This window comes from Asterias amurensis, chromosome 2 (genome assembly GCF_032118995.1).
Source record: "Asterias amurensis chromosome 2, ASM3211899v1".
Lineage (NCBI taxonomy): Eukaryota > Metazoa > Echinodermata > Asteroidea > Forcipulatida > Asteriidae > Asterias > Asterias amurensis.
Genome location: NC_092649.1, coordinates 14,311,454 through 14,332,312, shown reverse-complemented (window position 1 = coordinate 14,332,312; position 20,859 = coordinate 14,311,454). Strand labels below are relative to the sequence as shown.

Sequence of the window (20,859 nt, the reverse complement as noted above, 5' to 3'; positions counted from 1 at the left end):
TACATTCCAAACAAGTATTCATAAGAAACCCACTTCCAAAGAAAATCAGGAAAGGAATTTAACAAATTTAACAATTCCTGTCACGAGGCATTGATTCCTCTTTGTTAATATAGACTCTGAGCATCATCAGAAATACAAAACTGCAAGACAATTTCTTTCACCCCTTTTTGACTGTTTCACTTCGTTCAAGAATTGGAAGGCTCAAGGAGATTTGGGGAAAATCCTGAGCAAACCATCAAACCAACTGCAGGAAGCAACAAGCAAACAAAATAGTTATAGGCCTGTCATGACATTCTAGTGTTATCATATGGCTTTGACACATGGAAAATAAATGAAGGAGACAATAAGAATAAATCAGATGGCCATACACAAGATCCACAAATTACATACTATGATGATAAGGAAATGTGAGGAAGTTAAGGCAAGACAGTTGAAATGGATTGGCTATTTCTAAAGAAAACATGGTGTCCAGAAGGCAGAAGGAAAGTAGGACGCCCTAACACAACCTGGAGGCGAACTGCAGAAAAAAAGAGGAAAGCTTTTTGATGGTGATCTGGGGTGAATCCAAGCCTGAAGCCAGAAACTTGGTGCAGTGGAAAGGAAAAATGTCCTCAGAATGGATGATAGCTGTATGATGGCATTAACATTGTGTTTACAAGGCAGGAAGAAAGTAGGATGCCCTAAAACAACCTAGAGACAACTTTAAAAAAAAAGAGGAGATCCTTTTGATGGTTATCTTGGGGTGAAGCCTAGCCTGAAGCCAGAGACCAGGTGCAATGGAGAGGAAACCTTGCAGCCTTATGGGCCCAAGAGGATAAGTAGGAACCTGAGGTATGTATTTTCTTGAATTTTAGGTTTTTGCCAGTGATATCTACATCATTGATTAAGTATTCGTGTTCGATCAAATGACTGTCTTGTCTGCTCTACTCTACTCAAGTGTCCTTTGTACTTACAGTATTATCTCTATCATTAATGGAGTATTTGAGTCTGGTCTCCAGACCATTCATCTGGGAGCGGATGTTATTGAGTTCTGACTCCTTACGTTTCATCTTCTGCTGCTCCTTCAGCTCCTCAGTCAGCTCAGTCTTACGCGACTTGAGATTGTTGAGAGATTTCTCATCCCACCGACGAGCTTTGGCTTTCAAATCACTGGAAAAAATCAAAACATCTTTGGCAATAACTATAATGTGGTTAAAGAGGTCCCTCAGACGAGAATATCATGTAAAGGCACTGTACAACTTTGGTAATTGTCAAAGACCACTATTCTCACTTGGTGTATCCCAACATATGCATAAAATAACAAACCTGTGAAAATTTTGACTCAATTGGTGATTAAAGTTGCAAGAGAATAGTGAAAGAAAACACACCCCTTGTTGCACAAATGTATGTGCTTTCAGATGCATAATAAAAGACTTCGGGCCTGATGTCATTTAAATAGTTAAGTGAAAATTATCTCTTTCTCAAAAATTACATTACTTCGGAGGAAGCCTTTTCGCACACTGTTGTATATTATCAACAGCTCTCAATTGCTCATTACTAAGGAAGTTTTTTTGCTAAGAATAATTTTGATTAATTACCAATAGTGTCCAACGCCCTTAAACGTAATTAGTGAGGTCAAAATATCAAGAAACATCTGAGTAAACAAACATGTTTTTTACAAATGTTTCTTATTTTAAAGCCTTCAAGAAAGACTCGAAACAGGGTCGAAATATCAGGCTATAAATTATTTTTCACATTAAATTATTCTTGCAATTTTTTTATATACAGTTTTTACTGTAAATAAAACAGTGTATTTTTTAGTGGAATCATTGAATCATTCAAGAATGCAAACTTCCACTCACTAAACTCAAGAGGAAGTTGTCCTTACCTGGCACCACCAGAGATGACACCTGATTTCTGGAACATAGTTCCGTCCAGGGCCACTGCCTTGTGACGCTCTGAGCCGCCAAACGCAATCTTCCTGGCGTCTTCTACCGTCTCGCAGACAAGAGCGTTACCGCAGGCGTACTGCAAGGCTTTCTTAATGTTAGGCGGATCGTAACGAAGGATGTCAATCACAAGCTTAACACCACGAGGATCTCTGATCTCCCTGAAAACAGTTAAAACAGATGAGTTAATACCAGGGGTGCGAGACAAAAAAGTCTGACACTAGGACCTAAACTTTAGAGTTATTCTTTGTAATGAGATCAGGGATGAGACTCTGGAAAAAGGAACCCCCAAAAAAGAAGAGACGATTTCAAAGTCGAAAATATGGAATTACGCCTAAGGGCGGAAGAATCGCATCCCTGTGAGATATCGCCTAACATCACAAGGTTAAACGGCCACTTCAAGTTGAGGGCTACACTTAACTTGACTTTTTGGCTGACAACCCACATCTACTGTCCCCAGGGGTATGTTGCCACCTACTCCAAGGGCTGAAGCAGGGTGTAGCCATGGGTATCCTCCACTAGGAGCTTGGCTGGTAGAGCAGAATGCAATACCTTCCCAATAATTGCAGGTTTTTACACACTAGAAATAGGATGTGTGTGCAAACTTGATACAACCTTGGAAAGAGATAAAAATTTAACAACTTTTTTGGGGGAAAAATGCCCAATGAATACTCATGTAAACCTTAGTCTGTCATTAGTTGGCCGGAACTCGATGAAGTCTAACGGCAGGAAGGTTTCTGGATCCGAACGTTGCTCCTTCATGTACTGGATGCAATCTCGAGCAGTCTTCTGCGAGTCAACAATGATGGCGTCCATGTTCTTGCCAAGGACCTTGGTGATCGCAATCTGGTATTTCTTGTTGGTTGGCTCACAAAGGTCGATCAGTCGGCCATACTGAAAGAAAAGGGGGAGATAAATAAACAACATGAGGGTGTTGATTAACAAAAATGCCACCCTGAGATTAATCTCATTCTTTAGTTGTGTTTGAATCCCCACAAAGAGTTTGTGAAGTGCCCTTATCAAACCCTGGTGTAGGGCAAAACCAAATCATATTCGTCCCTCTCACGAAAAAGAAAAAAAAATACTGACTAAGAATGAAGACTAACCACTCCAGTGAAGAGTCTCTTGAGGTTATCAATCAGCTCTGCTTTCTTATGGCTGCGATTATTCTCATGTTTATCCACCTTTGCCTCTCCCAGCTGATCAACGATGTTCGTCAACTCAGTGTTGATGCTATTGATGCGTTCGTTAGCGCCCTCAACATCACCCTCCAGAGAGTCTCGGAGACGTTGTTGCTCCTTCACGGCCTGCTCGCTGGTTCTAAAAGCAGAATAAAAAAAAAATTGGGCTATAGCGAGATTTGAACCATCAACCTACAGATTTATGTACCGGTGCTCTACCAAAAATGCAATCTAAGCCTTACGTTGACTATCTCCCCTTTTTTCTCAATATCTATTTTTTTTTTTTGGGGGGGGGGGGGTTGCCAGTCATAAGTCATAAAACTGTGTAGCCAGGGATCACACCCAAGTTAAAGACACAACCTAGAAAGTGGCAGCCAGGGGATTATTTAACATATAAAATGATACACCACAAGGGAAACTGACTGATTAAATTTTCAAATAATTTGGGGTTGAACAAAGAAAAATTTACTAGTGTGAGATTTCAACCAACGACCTCTGGATTAATATGCTTGTGCTCGACCAACTAGGCTACCTAGCCCTATATTGACGGTCTCCCTATTTGTCATTTTTGTTTGTTCAGGGGTGCCAGTCCAAATCCATGCGACCGTTAGCTGCCGTGTTTATTATGTTCTTTTTTATACATTTTTTTAATTTGTGTTACTTCATTAATTTTTTTTTTAATAAATGAGTAAATTCTTAACAAAACAACTCTGACTCATACCTGATGTATTCATTTAGCTTTTCCAATCTCTTCTGGTTTTCCTCTCTGTAAAAAAAAAGAGGGAATAAAATACATAATTTGAAAATCATTACACATGCTATACAATTTAGACCTGCTCATTACATGGTTTAAAAATGGTGACCTTTCTTGAAAAAAAAATACATTTGGGCTCACTGTAGCATACAGAAGAGGTGTAAACTACCAAATAACACAAACATGGGCAGAAGTTTATTAAGATTCATCTTACCTTTCATGTTCCTTTTGTCTGATCTTGGCCTGTAGCTCACTCTTACGATGTCTCTCATTCTCAAGACGATCCTGGTCAGATTTCTGGTCTCGATTCATCTTATCTAACTCTTGATGCAACTGAGATGCCCGGATTCCTGCCTCCTTCTTCAGACGGTGATATTCCTCCACCTAGAAACCGACCATTTCAAAGTGTGTTAACATGTGTCTTGTGCCACTTATCTTGTCTTGAAACATCTTTAGCTCCAATGAACTTCAGACAGTTTCTGAACATAGTTTATCCTTCTTAAAAACAAATATCAGCTTGTTTCATATGAGGAGTTTTGATTATAAGTGATAAAATTGTGCCTAACAAAAGAAATTTGAATAGCAAGTTTACATACTACATTATAAAATTTCATATCTAGACAGGACTTTAAAGCCATTATACACTTTCGGTAAACAGTGTTGTCCAAGTCCCACACTTCGTGTATCACAACTTATATATAAAATAACAAACCTGTGAAAATTTAGGCTCAATCGGTCATCGGAGTCGAGAGAAAATAGCGGGAAAACCCACTCTTGTGTCCGCACGTTTCGCCGTGTCATGACATGTGTTTAAAATAAATCCGTAATTCTCGCTATCGAGAATTGATATTGTTTTACTGTTTTCTCAAAAAGTAAAGCATTTTATGGACTAATATTTCAAGAGAAGTCTTTCACCATTACCTTCTGTAAACCCTGTAAATTATTTGTAAATCTGTGAACTTTAAAAAAAATTTCTGTACCGAAAGTGTATAATGGCTTTAACTTTGATCGCGTTATGTGAGGTCGAACCTTGCAGCCATTTGCAGCTGCAATTGGCATTTCGATACAAGCTTGTGGCCACTGTGGTCTCAAAAGGGTTAAATCACTGGCCAATGACAAAAGCAGCTTTTGGTAACAGCCCTGAAAATAAATCTATGTGTATCTCTGCACTCAAGAAACATTTACTAAACGTGGGGAGTACATGGCCCTGAACAGTAACATTCAACAGAAAAAGTCACAGGAAAAATGTTAAAATCAGAAATGCAAAACATTGAAATCTGCAGTGGTTTAACATGCTCGTTGTAATGTTCCTCAAACAATTCCAGTTTGTAGGTTGACTAACCTGAGACTCTTCAAGTTCAAGATCCCTCCCTTGGCTCTGGCTCTCCTCTTCGATCCTCTCCTCATACTCAAGACGTTTTGCCTCCACTGCCTCGAGCTCCTTCTCCAGTTCTCGTATCTCACCCATGTGACTCTCGTTGGCTTTCTTAGCACTCTTTAGCGACTTCCTGCGGATGCATGTAAAGATGGCATTCATGATAACATAGAGTTTTAAAAGTTCACCACTAACAGGCACGCAACTCTTCAGTTAAAAAACAAAATTCACTAAACATGCATTTAGATTTTTCGTATGCAAACTTCTATTTTTATAACATGCGGAAAACTGCGCAGCGGCAGAAAATTTGCATGCCCGATCAAATATTTAACTTTATGACTTTATAAAATTATAAAAGTAAAACTTCCCAACTCTTAAAAGTTCATGCTCACTTTGCTGTTTCCAGTTTCTTGATCATGTGGGCCGTCTTCTCCTTAGCTTTGATGAACAATGGCTTCTTCTTGTTCAACTCCACTTCCTGTGAGAAAAATCAGAACGAAAAACTCTAAACAAATTGCAGGCAAATGTGCACAATTTGCAATCTGATATGCACACAATCAACAAATAAAGAATTAATTTTTCAAAAAAGAGACAAATATCCAGTTAAAAATTGATAAATCACATCCCTGATGTTATCACGAGAGTGCATTATCACTCAATTAATAATATTGACTTTTGGTTGTACCAATGCAACAAAAATCAGCAAAATACATTTCATTTGGTGAGAAAGACTTTGTAAAGTTGCTTTCGTACAACATTTCAAAAAACCTCGAAAAGCAGTTAAATTTTTGTTTAAACTGCCCACAAAAAAAAACGGGCACTGAATAAGTTAAGAAATGACAATTAGGAATCCTGACCTTCTCCCTGGTGTCCTTCTCGATGGATGCAAGCTCCCTCGTCAGCTGGCCCAGTTCCTTCTTCTTGTCCTTGATCTTATCTTCAACCTTCTCTCTCCGCTGGGTGGATCGATGGAGTTCATCGTTGCGTCCTTTGAGCTCCTCGCTGAAACGCTTGATGTCATTCTGGTTGTGGAACAGTTTGAAGAGTTGATGCTCAAGCTGGAGGTCAAGCTGTAAGGGAGGAAATCAAGTATGAGGCAATCAGAGATTAATCCAGATAATATCATAATAAATAGCGCATTTTCCAAAGGTTCTTTTAAATATACATTCTTTTATAGCGCATTTTACAATAACCATATCAATGTGCTTTAGACTAATGCCCTTTAATCTTTCTCAGCTCCATGCGAAACGCTAGGATTTCATGAAACGCTAGGATTGATCCTATCTCAAATTGAGACGAGCAAACTAGTCCTAATTTTAATCTTAAGGTTTACAATTTATAGTGCAAGGCTAGGACACGTCCCAAGTCCTAAGATTAATCCTAAGTTATAAAGAGTTTGGTGAAATCGACAGCTGGTGAGTATACCCCCAGGGCACATGTAGCACGCACTAAAAAGGCTTTTTCATACAAAATATCAACCTCTACCCTTGCAGTACTCAATTATATGAAGAGATGCTATTATAGTAAAGTATTTTGCCCAAGGACACAAGTGTCATGACCGCCATTCGAAACCCACACTCCAATAACTAAAGCCAGGTTCATATAAAATGCTTCGTGCGAAGCAAACATCAACGAGACACAATTGGAAAAGGGGTGCTTACCGATTATTGCATCACCAAAATTCATTTAAATTTTACAGGAAGAATCTGTAGGAAGTATCTTTAACGACTAGAACATGAGTCCGATGCTCTAGACCACTCGTCCATGACCACCTTTTATGAGATATTGTTTTTGATTTTTTCTAAGTTTGATTGTAAACTTGGATGGAGACACTAACTGTTATCGTAATATGATACATTATGACTTACAACGTCTTCCTTGAGTTTCTGATAGCGTTCCATCTCCTCCTTCTCCAGTTTGGCCTCCTTGCGTTCAGCAGCGATGCCCTTCTTCTTGTGATAGTTAAACTGAGTGTCTTCTTCAGCCTTCAGCATCTCTGCCTTTCGTTTGTCGTACTCCGTCTTGAGCTCTCCAGAGCGGCTGATCTCCTCAAAGAGAGACGTACGCTCCTTGGGGTTTTTCATCGCAATGGACTCCACGGCCCCCTTGGGACAAAGACAGAGACAACAAAACCAGTAAAAGAGATTTGTAAAATAATCAAGAAAACTATGTGATGGAAAGGGTAAATAAGGTGTTTCCAACAAGAGGACTAAAGTAGTCATTTCTGTATGGAAAATGTTTGTGGCAGCACCATGTAATAACTATCTCTAATGAGTTGGGGTGGTCCTGAAAAGAACCAATTGGTTTCTTCAACTTCGACATTTTGATCAGTATGCTCTGATCGTCTCTGATCAGCTTTCTGATCAGAGCATACTAATCAAAACGTCGAGTTGAACTAACCCAACTCATTAGATAAAGTCATATTTCCACCACGCAAAGTTTCAAATCCTACTTAGTCACTTCTGACTAAAAGATTCAAACAAAAAATCATCAATTGCAATATTACCATTCAGTGTGTACACAAAAATGCTCAGTCCAAATACTTTGCAATGATATCGTTCCCTGCAGTTTTACAGTTCTTTAATTTGCCTTGCATACATTTGTAGCATTGTTGTGTAGGTTTGGTTTGTGCAGTGTTGTAGCCACGTTGGGCGGTGCTCAGCGGGCCTGCCCAGGACTCACAATTTTTGCCCCGCACTCTGAGCAAAATACATTGTGCCGCCCAGCACAGATTTCAAATATTGTCCACTTTGCATTGATCTGAGACACAGCTAATGATGAGGAGAATCAAATGTCACAGAGAAAGAACACAGTCAAAAGGCCATTCAACTTATTGCATGGCCCCATAACATGAACAGTTTGGGAACATGGCCCCACTTCAGCAATAATGGCCCCATAATTAAACATGAATAATTTTGTTGATCCCCTTGCCCTTGGTAGACTTCCAAAAAGAAATGGACATATTGCCCACCACTACAATTGGTCTAGCTACAACCCTGTTTGTGGTAACACCAATACACCATGTGTATATTACTTGTTGGGTAGATTATGTCTTCATTGAGAACCTTTCTTGCTACATATTTCATCGCAATGGACTCCACGACACCCATGGTTTAAACCTTTACATGTTTAGTTATCTACCATAACAATTAGTATTTGATTATTCAATATAAACCACCAGGGAATTTATTTATTCGTCTATTTAGTGCTGTTATCCTGTTTTTTGTTGTTTTGTTGTCCACCATGTGCCTCCATGTGAATGTGGAAATAAATGTTTTATTGATTGATCGATTGATTGATGTTCAACTTTTTCAGGAGACATCTCTACTGCCGCAGAGATATCCGGAATTCCAGAGACTTTTCTGTATTGTTGTGGTCTACTAAATAAATATCCTTGAGGGATGCTTACCTGGAAAACCAGAAAGTTCCTTGCTTTGATGAGGATGCCGATGCGTTCTAACTTCTCCGTATAGTCAGCGGCAGACACCACCTTGTTATTGATACGGTGTTCTGATGCAGCTCCCATAATACTACAAAAATGTAAATACGCATTGTAAGTCTTCTGCTTAGATGCTTTAAAATGCAGGCCTCAAAAATGCCTTAATGCTGAGGACTAAACTAATCAGAAATAATAATATCAACACGACAGTCTTTGTACAGTTAGTGTATACAGTATCTACAATTTTTTTGTATATATACACTGTATTCAGAGGTTCAAAGGTGCTGTTTCAGTTTCTTTGAGAATGAATTAAAGGGAAGGTACGTGTTTAGTAATTACTCAAAACAAATATTATCATAAAACTTACGTGGTAACAAGTAATGGAGAGCTATTGATAGTATTTATAGACATTGTGAGAAATGGCTCCCTCTGAAGTAGCGTAGATTTTGAGAAAGGGGCAATTTCTCACTCAAATAATAAAAGACTTCTAGCCCGAAGTCTTTTATTCCTATCTGAAAGCACACAAATTCGTTCAACAAGGGTGTTTTTTCTTTTATCATTTTCTCGCGACTTCAATGACCAATTGAGCCCACATTTTCACAGGCTTGTTATTTTATGCTTGTGTTGGGATACACCAAATGAGAAGACTGGTCTTTGACAATAGACCCTTCCCATGAAATATGTAAATTGCACATAGCGCGTGCGCACTAACGTTTTGGTTGACATAATGAGGGAACATCGCTCTGTTTTGTACACGGCTAGTGGGTGCGTGACGCAGACACAGACGCGATTGCGCGTCTTCTTAGTGCACAACTCTATGGCGTTTGCCAACCAACAGGGTCTGTACACATGCGTAAAGTAATTAGCATATTTCATGGGAAGGGTCCATTACCAAGCGTGTACCTTCCCTTTAAGTGAACGAGACTTTTTAAAAGCACATTCCTCACATTCTTGTAAAGTTTGTCTCTGTTCCATCTTCCTCAGCGTACACCGCAGTTACAGTTGCACGATTGGACGCTGGTTTGCCAATGGGGGCGCCATGAATGAGGTCAGACAATCGTTTCACACGCAGGTTGGACGTCTTCTCACCAAGCACAAAACTGATGGCGTCCATCAAGTTGGATTTACCTGAGAATAAAATAGGATAATTTTCACTTAAAGGCACTGGATACTATTGGTAATTACTCGAAATAATTATACGCATTAAACCTTTCTTGATTACTAGTGATTGTGAAAGGTTGATAGTAATAAACATTGCGAGAAACGGCTCCCTCTGAAGTAATGTAGTTTTCGCGAAGAAAGTAATTTTCCACGAATTTGATTTAGAGACCTAAGATTTAAAATTTGAGGTCTCTAAATCAAGCATCTGAAAGCACACAACTCCGACAGTGTCCACTGTCTTTAAAAAAAATCTGGAACAGATCGTATTTATTTATATACATAACATTAAAAAAACCATCAAAGGCACTGGACACTATTGGTAATCAATCAAAACAATCGTTAGAATAATAATTCACTTGGTAACGAGCAATGGAGAAACGGCTCCCTCTGAAGTAACTTAGTTTTTGAGAAAAAAGTAATTTTCCACTAAAATATTTGAATTAGATTTTGAGGTCCAGAAATCATGCATCTGGAGCACACATCCTTGTGGCAAGGTTTTTTTTTTTCTTTCATTATTATCTGGCAAATTTTCACAGGTTTGTTATTTCTGACATCTGTGTATGTTGTACTCCAAGTGAGAAGACTGGTCTTTGACAATTACATGTATGGTACCAAATGTGCTCAATGTCTTTTTTTTTTTTTTTTTTTACGAAAACAAGAGCTGTGCGCTGTGAAACAGTAAATAATAAAAAATAATAAAAATCTCAACAAAACAATATCTGCTCTAAATGGTGTTTGAAGCTTTGCATGGTGTGGAGAATAAGAGCAACTTTGCTCGGAGCAGAGTATACTGTTCGAAACGTCGAGACCAAACCGGCTCTTTTCAGAGCCACCACCACAGAGTTTTTACCCATTGTTGTACCTGCAAGTTTACTATTAATATTTATATTTATAGTTGCTTTAATATCTGCTCTGACAGGAAGTCAAAAACAGCTAAATATAAATTACCCATTTTGGCGCAGTTTTACGATGAACTTGCCCAATGTACCGCATAACGTTGAGGGTTAAAGTGTGCCAGTGCATTTTTTCAAAATGCACATAATGTGCAGCCTAGCATCACTACATGTATCAAGAACATTGCCGAAAAAATGCCAGTTAAAATCTCATTGGATATTGATGTTTTTTTTTCTTGAGTTATTCTTTTTTCCCACTGTTGCGTCAAATTTTTTAATGCCAGCAATTTCTAAATTTGACAATGTTTAGACCATCTCAATAGGATGTCGTAAGAGTTTGTATAAACTTCATGCTACATGTATATTCTCCTGTCGTTATCCACCATCATCAGAATACCGTAACTTCATGCTAGTGCATGCTTTGTTTGTTCCAAGTTGCAATTCTTTTTTCCAAAATGGCAGAAAATCAGAGAGAAACTAAGGTTGAGTGTATCGTCGACTGGGAACGTTTGCAAAAGGAAATGGGCAATGAGGTAAATATGATTGATTGATCTATCTAAAGTGCATCTCAATGTACATGTAGCGTGCCACTGTGTTTTTTTTCTTTGAAACTAATCAAAACTTTGGAGTTCACCTAATTCTTGCAGTGTTTTTACAAAAAATGCTCACCAGCATTCCCAATCATTTACACCCATCCCACATCCCCACCAATAAAATACCACTTGTATTTATGACGTCATAAGCCCAAAACAGTACCAACAGCCCCATAACTACCATAGCCCAGCAAGGATGCTCACACTATTCATGAAACTGCTCAAATGTCATCTTTTTTTAACTTGTGTATTGTACTGCCATGTGAGTAACAATCCATGAAGAAAGAGGAATAAGAGAATTCAGGCAAGAAAAAAAGAAGACAAGATAATATTCCTATATTTTTGTACACAGAAAATGAATTAAGAAAGAAAAAAACCCACAAAAAAACAACAACTGGAAAATCAAAACCCCAAAAGATGAAATCAGCTAAAAATAAGAAGTCTCACAAGCCTGATTATAATTATTTGCGTACATGTGTAACTGTCCATAGTGCCTTTGAATATTATTGTTTGGATTTTGGTACTATACAAATTTCTTCTTCTGATTGATTGATTGATTGATTGAATTGCTGTTTAGGAGTATTGTGTGTATCTGGTGATTTATTTTATACTTTTGTTAAAAGTTTTGCCAACTTGAATGCACTACTGAGGAGCTAAGCGGTGGACAGGCAAACTGGGTATTCAGAATAACATCTAAGACTGGGTCATCCGTCATTGTTAAGCAATCTATGGAATACATGAAGGTAACGGCCATTGGAAATTTCACAAAACTGATGCCAATTTCAAAGTTTGGTACTATGAAGTTAAGGGGAGGGTGTGGGGTTTTGTTTGTTTGATCAGCAGAGTGTGGGTTCGAGTCTCAGTTGTGACACTTGTGTCCCTAAGCAAGACACTCATCCATTGCATCATCCTTCGAATGGGATGTAAAGTCGTTGGTCCTGTGTGTTGTGTAACGCACATAAAAGAACCTAGTGCTCTTTTTGAAAAGAGAAGGGGTTCACCCGGCGGTGGTTGCTGAATTGAAAAGAGAAGGGGTTCACCCGGCGGTGTTTGCTGAATGCGCCGTAGCACCTTGTAAACCCTTAATATAAGGTGCTACATAATTGGGTCTCAGAATTCATTCACTTCAATATCTTTCTGCAAAAATAAATATTATACACCTATGTACACTAAGTGCCTTGAGTACCTTAAGGCTTGTTGGTAGAAACATGTGATCAAGACTTTGACATTATTATTATTGTTATAATTATTATTAATTTTTTTATACATACATTGTACTATGAACCGCCTACAATAAAAAGTCACATCTCAATCCGAATCTAAATTACATAGTCGGCAAAGCATCTGGACATAAACCAACATTTTATAGAGAAAGCAATAACGAAATTTCAGATTTAGACGTGGGGGAAAAACCTCATCAGGGAAAACCCACACAGTCGGGTAGTTCAGGGACTGAAAACCAAACTAAGCTTGGGCGATATCGATTTATTTTATTCACAATATATCGCCGACAATATATCGCGACATTCGATATAATCGCGATTAATTAAATTTGACATCATCAGTAGTCAAACTCCAAGTGAAAGTTGTAGAAGAGACAGTCATAGCATAAGAGAGATGTTCTAATGACCTATTCTTCTGGTTTTACTCCAAACCTATGGGGTGCAAGATGTCTCAGCTAGCAAATACATCGCGATATTTAATCGATATCGCGGTATATCGTGATTATCGCGATTATCGCGATATATCGCGATATATCGATATTTCGATTAAAACCAAATCCATCCGATATCGAAGTCGTTTCCAAATTAATATCGCGATATTCGATAATATCGTGATATCGCCCAAGCTTAAACCAAACCCACATGCAAGGCTCTGGGCGGTTATCAAACCGGGGTCTACAGAGGTGAAAGGCATGAAGAAGAAAAACTGCGCAAATAGGACTGCCTTTATTACACATGGATCCAATGCAGTTTTTGTTTGTTTCTTTTTTTTTCTGACCTTCAATTTACAGTGTAATCCCAAACTACTGATATCTAAAACAAGGAATCAAACAGAGTATTTTATGCTATCTTTAATGAAGCAACTCGCTCCGGGGTTTGTACCGGAACCCATCTTCTCTGATGAAGATAAATGTTATTGTGAGTATTGGCAAGTTGTTTTTTTGGTGGTGGTTGTGGTGGAGGTGGGGTGGGGTGGAGAAGGGTGGGGCTCTTGGGAGGGGTGTGATCGTCTTTAAGGTGAAAGTTTATTCAGACTAGTCACTGAGAGGGAAAATGTGAACAGAATATTTTTTTTTTTTCATCCTGTAAATGGAGCTGTGGGTTCGCTGTACAGCAACTGTAGCACTCAGGAACCTTAGGCTTCATTTAACCATGAAGAACAATTGAGAATTATCCCACGGTCAGTTTTAAAACTGCGGTATGAAAACCTTAAAGAGGAACACCCTATCTACTACCTTATCAGGTAGGAACTGGTTTATCATTCGAGTTATTTTTAGTCCAATGAAGGATTCAAAACAGGGCTCGAAGAATTATATCAACTGTACTCTTTTCCGCCATTTTTGTAATGCAGTTGTCATGCAGGACCTCTTTGACTATGGCATCCTACGGCAGATGTTTAAACAACGTCAGGCAAGTCTACCTGCTATTCAAGATATGGCACGGTACATTGCAAAGCTACATCGGGGTACACATAAGAATAATGTGACTGAGACCAGTCTCGCCAAGATGGTGGAGAGGACCAAGTAGGTATTCAAATCAGGGCCCTAATTCATAGAGATGCTTTTAAAAGCAGAAAATATTGCTTTTTCAGAAATTCAATGTAAGCATGATACAGTCAAACATTGTACATGTGATATGGTACAAATGTAGTTTGGCTGGTAACCTTGTTCAAGTAAGCAAAAAATTTGTGTATTTTTTAGCTAATACATTCTGCTCTATGAAATTGGACTCAGGCCGTTAACTTTTGAAATATCAAAGAGGCAACACAACAAGTGTGGAAGTTTTAAGAACTTTTACGGAGGCCGAACCAAATCGAATACGTTACTGGTACTCGGTCTTCAAACCCGATCCTTAAATATCCAGCTCTCACACATTCCCAAAGTGCATTAGAAGTTACTGTCCATTTTGTTCTTCATCTATCTTCCATTCTTACCACCATTCCATAGACCACACGCAAAAGAAAATACAATGAAAACTTCTTAGCCCCTTGTCAAACGTGTGCTGGTTCTTGATAATTTTACCGAGACGAAGTCGAGGTAAATTATAAAGAACCTGGCCTCAGCGGGTTTAAACCACTAGTTGAAAACCTCTTCACCACACATTGATTCCCTTATTTTTTCATCCGTTTAATACATGATTAAACAATACTTTTTAATCATCTTTTGGAAACCAGCACACGTTTGACAAGGGGCTAAGAAGTTTTCATTAAGAGTTCTTAAAACTTCCACACTTGTTGTGTTGCCTCTTTGATATTTCAAAACCGATTCAACACACTTTGATTCCCACTCATAAATACCTTTTCGGTCAAAAACACCATCACTTTTTGGCCAAAAAGTAAAATAAATGCAAAAATTATAATTCTATAATGATTTCTTTCAACACAACACCCCTCCAGCTATGAAATGGTAAAGCCCTCCGCCGCCCTCGGGTAAACAACTACAGGTTATAAGGGAATGCTGTGCGCTTCGGGCGTATCGCGTGATGTGGCACAACTGTTTCAGCCGTTGCTCTCGACCAATTTTACCAGTCACTTTTTACCGGTCATAAACAAAGGCTTATACACACCCACGTGACACGCTCTCCACCAAAAGGAGTAGCAAAACTGTCTGAGGTATTTATGAATGGTAATTATATTCACCATTTTATTTGCTTATTTTCTCACATAAATATGTTTATACCCTTTTACTTAGAGCCACAGGAGGTATGTGCCATGCGATCATCATTAACTTTATTTTTGAAAACATACACGAGGAGCACAACGTCAAGAGACAGGCACCCGCATTGAAGGAAATGTACCATTTAGTGAGCAATGATCCAGTGATTGTCACGAATCGGGCGAGGCTCCGACACATCATGGAAACGAAACAAGAATGTTTGATCCATGCAGACCTCCATACCAGCTCCATCTTTATAAAGGGAGACTCTGCAAAGGTATTCATGGTCATAAAGGGATGAAACTACCCAAAAAGTGCTTGGAATCAACTTTTGCATTCACAAACAAACCCTTGGCCCTTTAAGGCCGGTTTATAGTCGGTCACACGATGGTCATGCGATGGAAAATTTGCGCGCGATCCTAAGACTGAGGCCTAAAAACTGTGTCTTTTTATGATTGCGCGTCAAAATTTCCATCGCGCGACCGACTATAAACCAGCCTTTACACATGCAGACTCACAGCAGGGTAGCCTACTTTCAACATTGGAGCAATGCTACTCCACCAGGTTTTCTTTGTTATAGTGGTACCCCACAGTTTCTCTGCCCTAGTCAAACATTATGCTAACTGATAATAATCAAGTTATCCAAGACCAAGTGCTTGGGAGTGGTTCACCATTCGTACTCGAAAACAAACCAGCTCCTGGTTCACCTTTGCTGTACTCGTACAATAATCTATTTTCTTCCTCCATGAATAAACAGACAATTTTTAGTCGGTGTTTGGCTATTACACGTGGATGAACTGTTCCCACTCTCAAAGCACTGCTCGAGCAGAAAAACAAATATTGTCTAAAAAACTAGAGCCAGAAACATTTCTGCTATGCAGAATGCCACATACTGACCAGGTGCATTTGATGGTAGCCTTTTGGGGTTTAGCAATGACCAGGTGGTTTGAATTATTTGCACTCTTTTTGAATTCTTAGATCATTGATTTTGAGATATCACGAGTTGGCCCAGCGGGTGAAGACATTGGCCACTTACTCTCCAACTACATGGTTGCCTATCTGGAGCATAAATTCTACCCATCCAAAGATAGTCCCACCTGTCATTCTTTAGTGGAGGAATGCATTAAGAAAACAGGTACAGCATTTCTCTTAACGATTCACAAAAAGGTCACAGTCGCAAATAACATTATTCACAGAAGTCAAATATGTTTAGTAAGCGAAACATTCTGCACTCCTCACTCACAACCACAATGAATGTTGATTATCCACAGTGAATATATACTTTACTGATGCAGCCGAGTATCTAACGCCCGAACACCTTGCTGCAACAGTCTCTGATACAGCTGGATTTATGGGCTGCAGGCTCGTGAGAAGGTAAGGAATGCGCAGTATTTTTGACCGCGTTAGGGTGCTCTCAAACATATTCGTTCATACCCAAAATAGTTATTAAAGACTGGAACATATTACCTCCACAGACATCAAATAGATCACAGAAAATAAGACTTCTAAAGGAGCCGTTTATAATCCACCTCTAAAGCAAATTGAAACTACATACGGCACAACAAACGTGACAGAACACCTATTAAACTGTGCCGGACGAATCGCGTACACACCCGGAAGTGATCAAACTATTATTTATAGCGCCCTCATGAGGTCAAACTCAACACAACGCTTTTGGGTCCTTAGGGCCACCTCGACTGTCTCCTTTTCTCCCTCCTTGGTTCATTATCAACTCCTTTCAAAAGCATCGTAGTTTGGAGGAAATAGACACTATCGAATAAGCCCTTTGTCGCTATAAAGTCGCCATCTTGTAGGGCAAAGCACACCAATGAAACACGCAGCGTTCCTGGTTTGATTTCTTCGGCACATGCACACACTCAAACACGCGCAGGCTCATAGCAAATGTTTTCTTCTATCATCATCATTAGACCGTGTAAGTTTGATGTGAATCTGTGCTCTTCACGATTTTGTTTTCTTACAAATTCTGTAACATTCCTTTAAACAAGCTAGTTTATTCTGGTACATTTATGTATCAAAACAGAAAAACCCTATAAAGTGACAGATTTCGTGATTGTCCCTGTTCAATGTGTAATGAAAGGTTCTTGTGAGTTATTGCTCTCCTCCTTTTGTTTGGTTTTGTCAGGATTTTTGGCAGACCGGAGTTAGGTGAATATACAGACCGCGCTCTGATTGAACTACCATGTCTACACATTGGTGTCAGTGTTACCAGGGACCATAAAAAGATAACCACTCCAAGTGATCTCATTCAATATCTTTTTGACAACGAAGACATCCAGAGTAATAATTAGTCAAATAATAGCTATTCAGAAAGCACTCTCCACTTGGTGTGTTTGTGACGCTAGGTGGCAGCAAACATTCAGGCAGTCTGTTTCAAGACCGTTTCGAGGAAGATGTAAAAGATAAATCTGAGAACTGTGCTATGGCGTAATGGTTTGAAAGGTGCTGTGGCGCAAAAAGCTGACAATCCAGCCAGAAGTTGTCACATACCTAACCTACCTTGGTGTGTTTGTTCTGTGGTGAACTTTAATTATTCAACTTCAACTTCAAGTCCTCCCAATTAACTTACTACAGTACTACTACTACTCCGCACGTACGTGAGGAAAAAGGACCCAAACCCAACCAAGAATATTACAATTAATAATAATAAATCATTCAGTAACTAACTAATCAAAGATTTTCTTGAAAGAGGTTCCGTTAACCATGGACATGTTAAGCTTCCTAAAAAATTAAAAACCATTCAAATTAAATTATACAAATTAAATGCAATTAGGGAAAGTTTCCAGATGGTGCCACCACTTTTTCATCCGAATTGAAATAATAATATAGTATCTGATTTACCTCAATGAGATATCCCTTTTTGCAACAATGAGTGAAAAGGTAGTGGCGCCATACGGAAAGTTATCCTGCAATTATTTCAAAATATCATTTGAACACTTTTTTTTACAATAAAATTATTAAAGTATATTCTGATGATAATCAGTACGGGTGCATAGACATTTTAAAGGATATTTTGCTGTGATGGGATTTCTTGCAAAAGTCAGACATTCAATCCTCCTAGTGTTGTTGTGAAGCTGACGTGCCGTGTGCAAAACATGTTCGAGCGATCTCCAAAAATACCCAAGTTTATGAAGTTACTGGTAATTATTATAAATCTTAAAGTAAAATGTACCTACTAAAGAAATTGGAAAATAAATCACTAATTTCACCTTTTGAAAAGGTAAATGAAGTTCTGTGTGTATTTTTTATGATGGGTGTTTCAATAGAAAACAACATAAGTAATTTTTTTTTATATCCCAACCGAAAAATGTCCCGGCCAAGATAAACCTTTAACTAATGGGGGCCTTTTTACGCTGAACACAATGACGCTATTCATTCACTCTGCACAAAACTGGATCATTTTGGCGAAGGGCTTGCCAAAACGGAAAAGTTTCCGTATGGCGCCACCACTTTTTCATTCAAAATAAAATAATATAGTATCTAATTTACCTGATTGATATATCCCTTTTTGTAAAAATGAGTGAAAAAGTGGTGGCGCCATACGGAAAGTTATCCGCCAAAACAATTATTGTCTCAGCATTCTCAGATTTTACCGCTACGTCTAGGCCTTACTACAAATACGAGAGGACAATAACTTCTGCTCATCATAGCATTAGCAAGAAATCAGACTATTGAAGGACTGGTACGAACATCCGGTGAAAAGTCTATGCACCCGTACTGATATTATAAATCGACATCATACATTCATTAAATCCCATTTCAAAACAAAAATACAATGAACTAGATCATTTTAAAATTAAAATTAATAAAATTTAAATAAACTCAGAATAAATTGAAAGAAATAAACAAACATCAACCAAACTGCCGGGCTAAACACATTTAATTTAAGCAACCATTGGTAGAAAATTAACAGGCAACACGATATAATTACAATCATCATAAAACAGAACAACAAACACATAGTGACATAGCATAACTGGTTAAGGGCATAATCATGCATTACCTGCTCCATTTGGTCCAATGATTGCAGTAAACGGCTTGAACGGACCGATGGTTTGCTTGCCCCGATAGGACTTAAAATTCTCCAAAAGAAGCAACTTGAGGTACCCCATGATTGCCCTTCAAGTGCACTGGCTAGTCGACTATCTCCAGACGAAAATATCCTGCAATCGGTAGCGATTTAACTATTTTCTGGATCAATTTTGTGGCATTTTGATCAACCCATCGATTCGCGGGAAACAGTGCAGTAGATGATAACGCATGCGCAGTAACCCCCCTCTGTACGCTGTTCTCGTTGTCTTTAACCTCATGTAGCTCGTGTTACCTGTGTTTTCATTACCTACCATTGGTAATCAATTATCACGAAATGCTTGTTTGTAATTATACTATCTTATTCTGAACTCATTCACTTTAGCTTTATCGCTCACTACGTCAACATCGTTGTTTTCGTTTGTCTTACACCTTTTCGTTTCTTCGAGTCTTTCTCTGTGTGTCCTCACTATAGGAGTCTGTTTTCGCTATTTGTCATGTGTATGTTACTGTTCTCAATGTTAAATGTATCTTCATTTCTTCCTTCTTTATCTTAATTCTTCCTTGACTTCAGTGGCCCTTGGAGGTGACTGCGTTACTGAGGACACAAACTGAGACTGATGGGCACATAACATTGTGTCCAGTTGATGTCTTGAATAAAGTTTTCAATCTGAAATGCTCCCTCCAGTGTAGGGTCATTTTAGTCAGTTTAATTTCCCCCATCCTTTTTGTTTGAGCTCACTTGCTCATGGGCCACCAATGATGATTCTAAGGCGAATAATATCATTTATTGGTGTGATTACAGATATATGATCTGAGGTGGCCTTTGAAAAGACAGGGGATGTAAGGCCTAAGACTCTGAACTAATGTTCCTCAAGTTAAACTCAGCCCCAGTATTAACTGGAGCGCTGTCTCACAAAAAAAAATTGACTTGAATAGTTGAGCAGTTGTAGTGTATGACTTCCAGGGAGTTTACTGGGTTTACTGCTGCGCACTCGGGTACTACCGAGGTTTAAGTACACTGCCTCGACCTAGTGTGTGTAGGCCTACCGTGAATGTTTGTTCGTCCATCATCTAACTGTTGTTATCAGTGCAACAGTATTTTACCGAACTTGTGTATGATTATAATTAATTGGCTTCCTTCTTGTCATTTTGGTTTTATACAAGTTGGCTATACCAGTCAAATTAGTAGGCAAGTAACAAGTTGGAGCAGTAGCGCCCCCACCCTTTCCCCCTTTGCCTTGTCCGCCTATGGACCGTTCCGGCTTTCCACTAAGCTCCGTCCACTGCGCAAGTGAGCAAGGCATGTGTATGAACACTCCCAATGACATGCTGCACGATTCTGTCGCGTGTGCCAAACATATGGCACGCATGACCGAGTTTGTCCGACCACAATCATTGCTGCGATTGGTCAAATGGATGAACGCGCACAGTTTGATTGACAAGCCGGATCGGTCCATTCCATCCAGCTGGTGAAGAGAGTGCTCTGCTGAGCCCCATGAAAGGCCTGGTCCCAATCTTTGCCCCAAAATGAGTTCGAGGCCTCATCGTTTACCAACTTGGTTTTTAACTCTATTGAATACCTAATGAGACACAGGAAAATTGTTCAGC

General features: G+C 38.9%; 2 protein-coding genes across 2 annotated transcripts in view; one reads left to right on the top strand and one right to left on the bottom strand.

Moving 5' to 3' along the window:
* LOC139952936 (structural maintenance of chromosomes protein 1A-like) overlaps positions 1-19,470 on the bottom strand; it is a 35,121-nt gene extending 15,651 nt beyond the window's left edge. Inside the window, exons 1-13 of the mRNA XM_071952272.1 lie at positions 19,223-19,470; positions 9,625-9,805; positions 8,648-8,768; positions 7,107-7,343; positions 6,096-6,308; positions 5,631-5,716; positions 5,206-5,371; positions 4,078-4,247; positions 3,831-3,875; positions 3,035-3,248; positions 2,611-2,822; positions 1,868-2,089; positions 954-1,149 (exon numbers count right to left, since the gene is read on the bottom strand). Coding sequence (XP_071808373.1) covers positions 954-1,149; positions 1,868-2,089; positions 2,611-2,822; positions 3,035-3,248; positions 3,831-3,875; positions 4,078-4,247; positions 5,206-5,371; positions 5,631-5,716; positions 6,096-6,308; positions 7,107-7,343; positions 8,648-8,768; positions 9,625-9,805; positions 19,223-19,331 — 2,172 coding nt within the window. The 5' untranslated portion in view covers positions 19,332-19,470. The remainder of the gene's footprint in view (positions 1-953; positions 1,150-1,867; positions 2,090-2,610; positions 2,823-3,034; positions 3,249-3,830; positions 3,876-4,077; positions 4,248-5,205; positions 5,372-5,630; positions 5,717-6,095; positions 6,309-7,106; positions 7,344-8,647; positions 8,769-9,624; positions 9,806-19,222) is intronic.
* LOC139933982 (5-deoxyribose kinase-like) lies at positions 11,082-17,510 on the top strand. The gene is made up of 8 exons (XM_071928232.1): positions 11,082-11,264; positions 11,948-12,067; positions 13,339-13,465; positions 13,899-14,070; positions 15,238-15,478; positions 16,180-16,336; positions 16,473-16,575; positions 17,345-17,510. Exons 1-8 carry the CDS (start codon positions 11,148-11,150, stop codon positions 17,508-17,510), a joined length of 1,203 nt encoding a protein of 400 aa, XP_071784333.1. The 5' UTR covers positions 11,082-11,147.
* Positions 19,471-20,859: the final 1,389 nt, after the last annotated feature.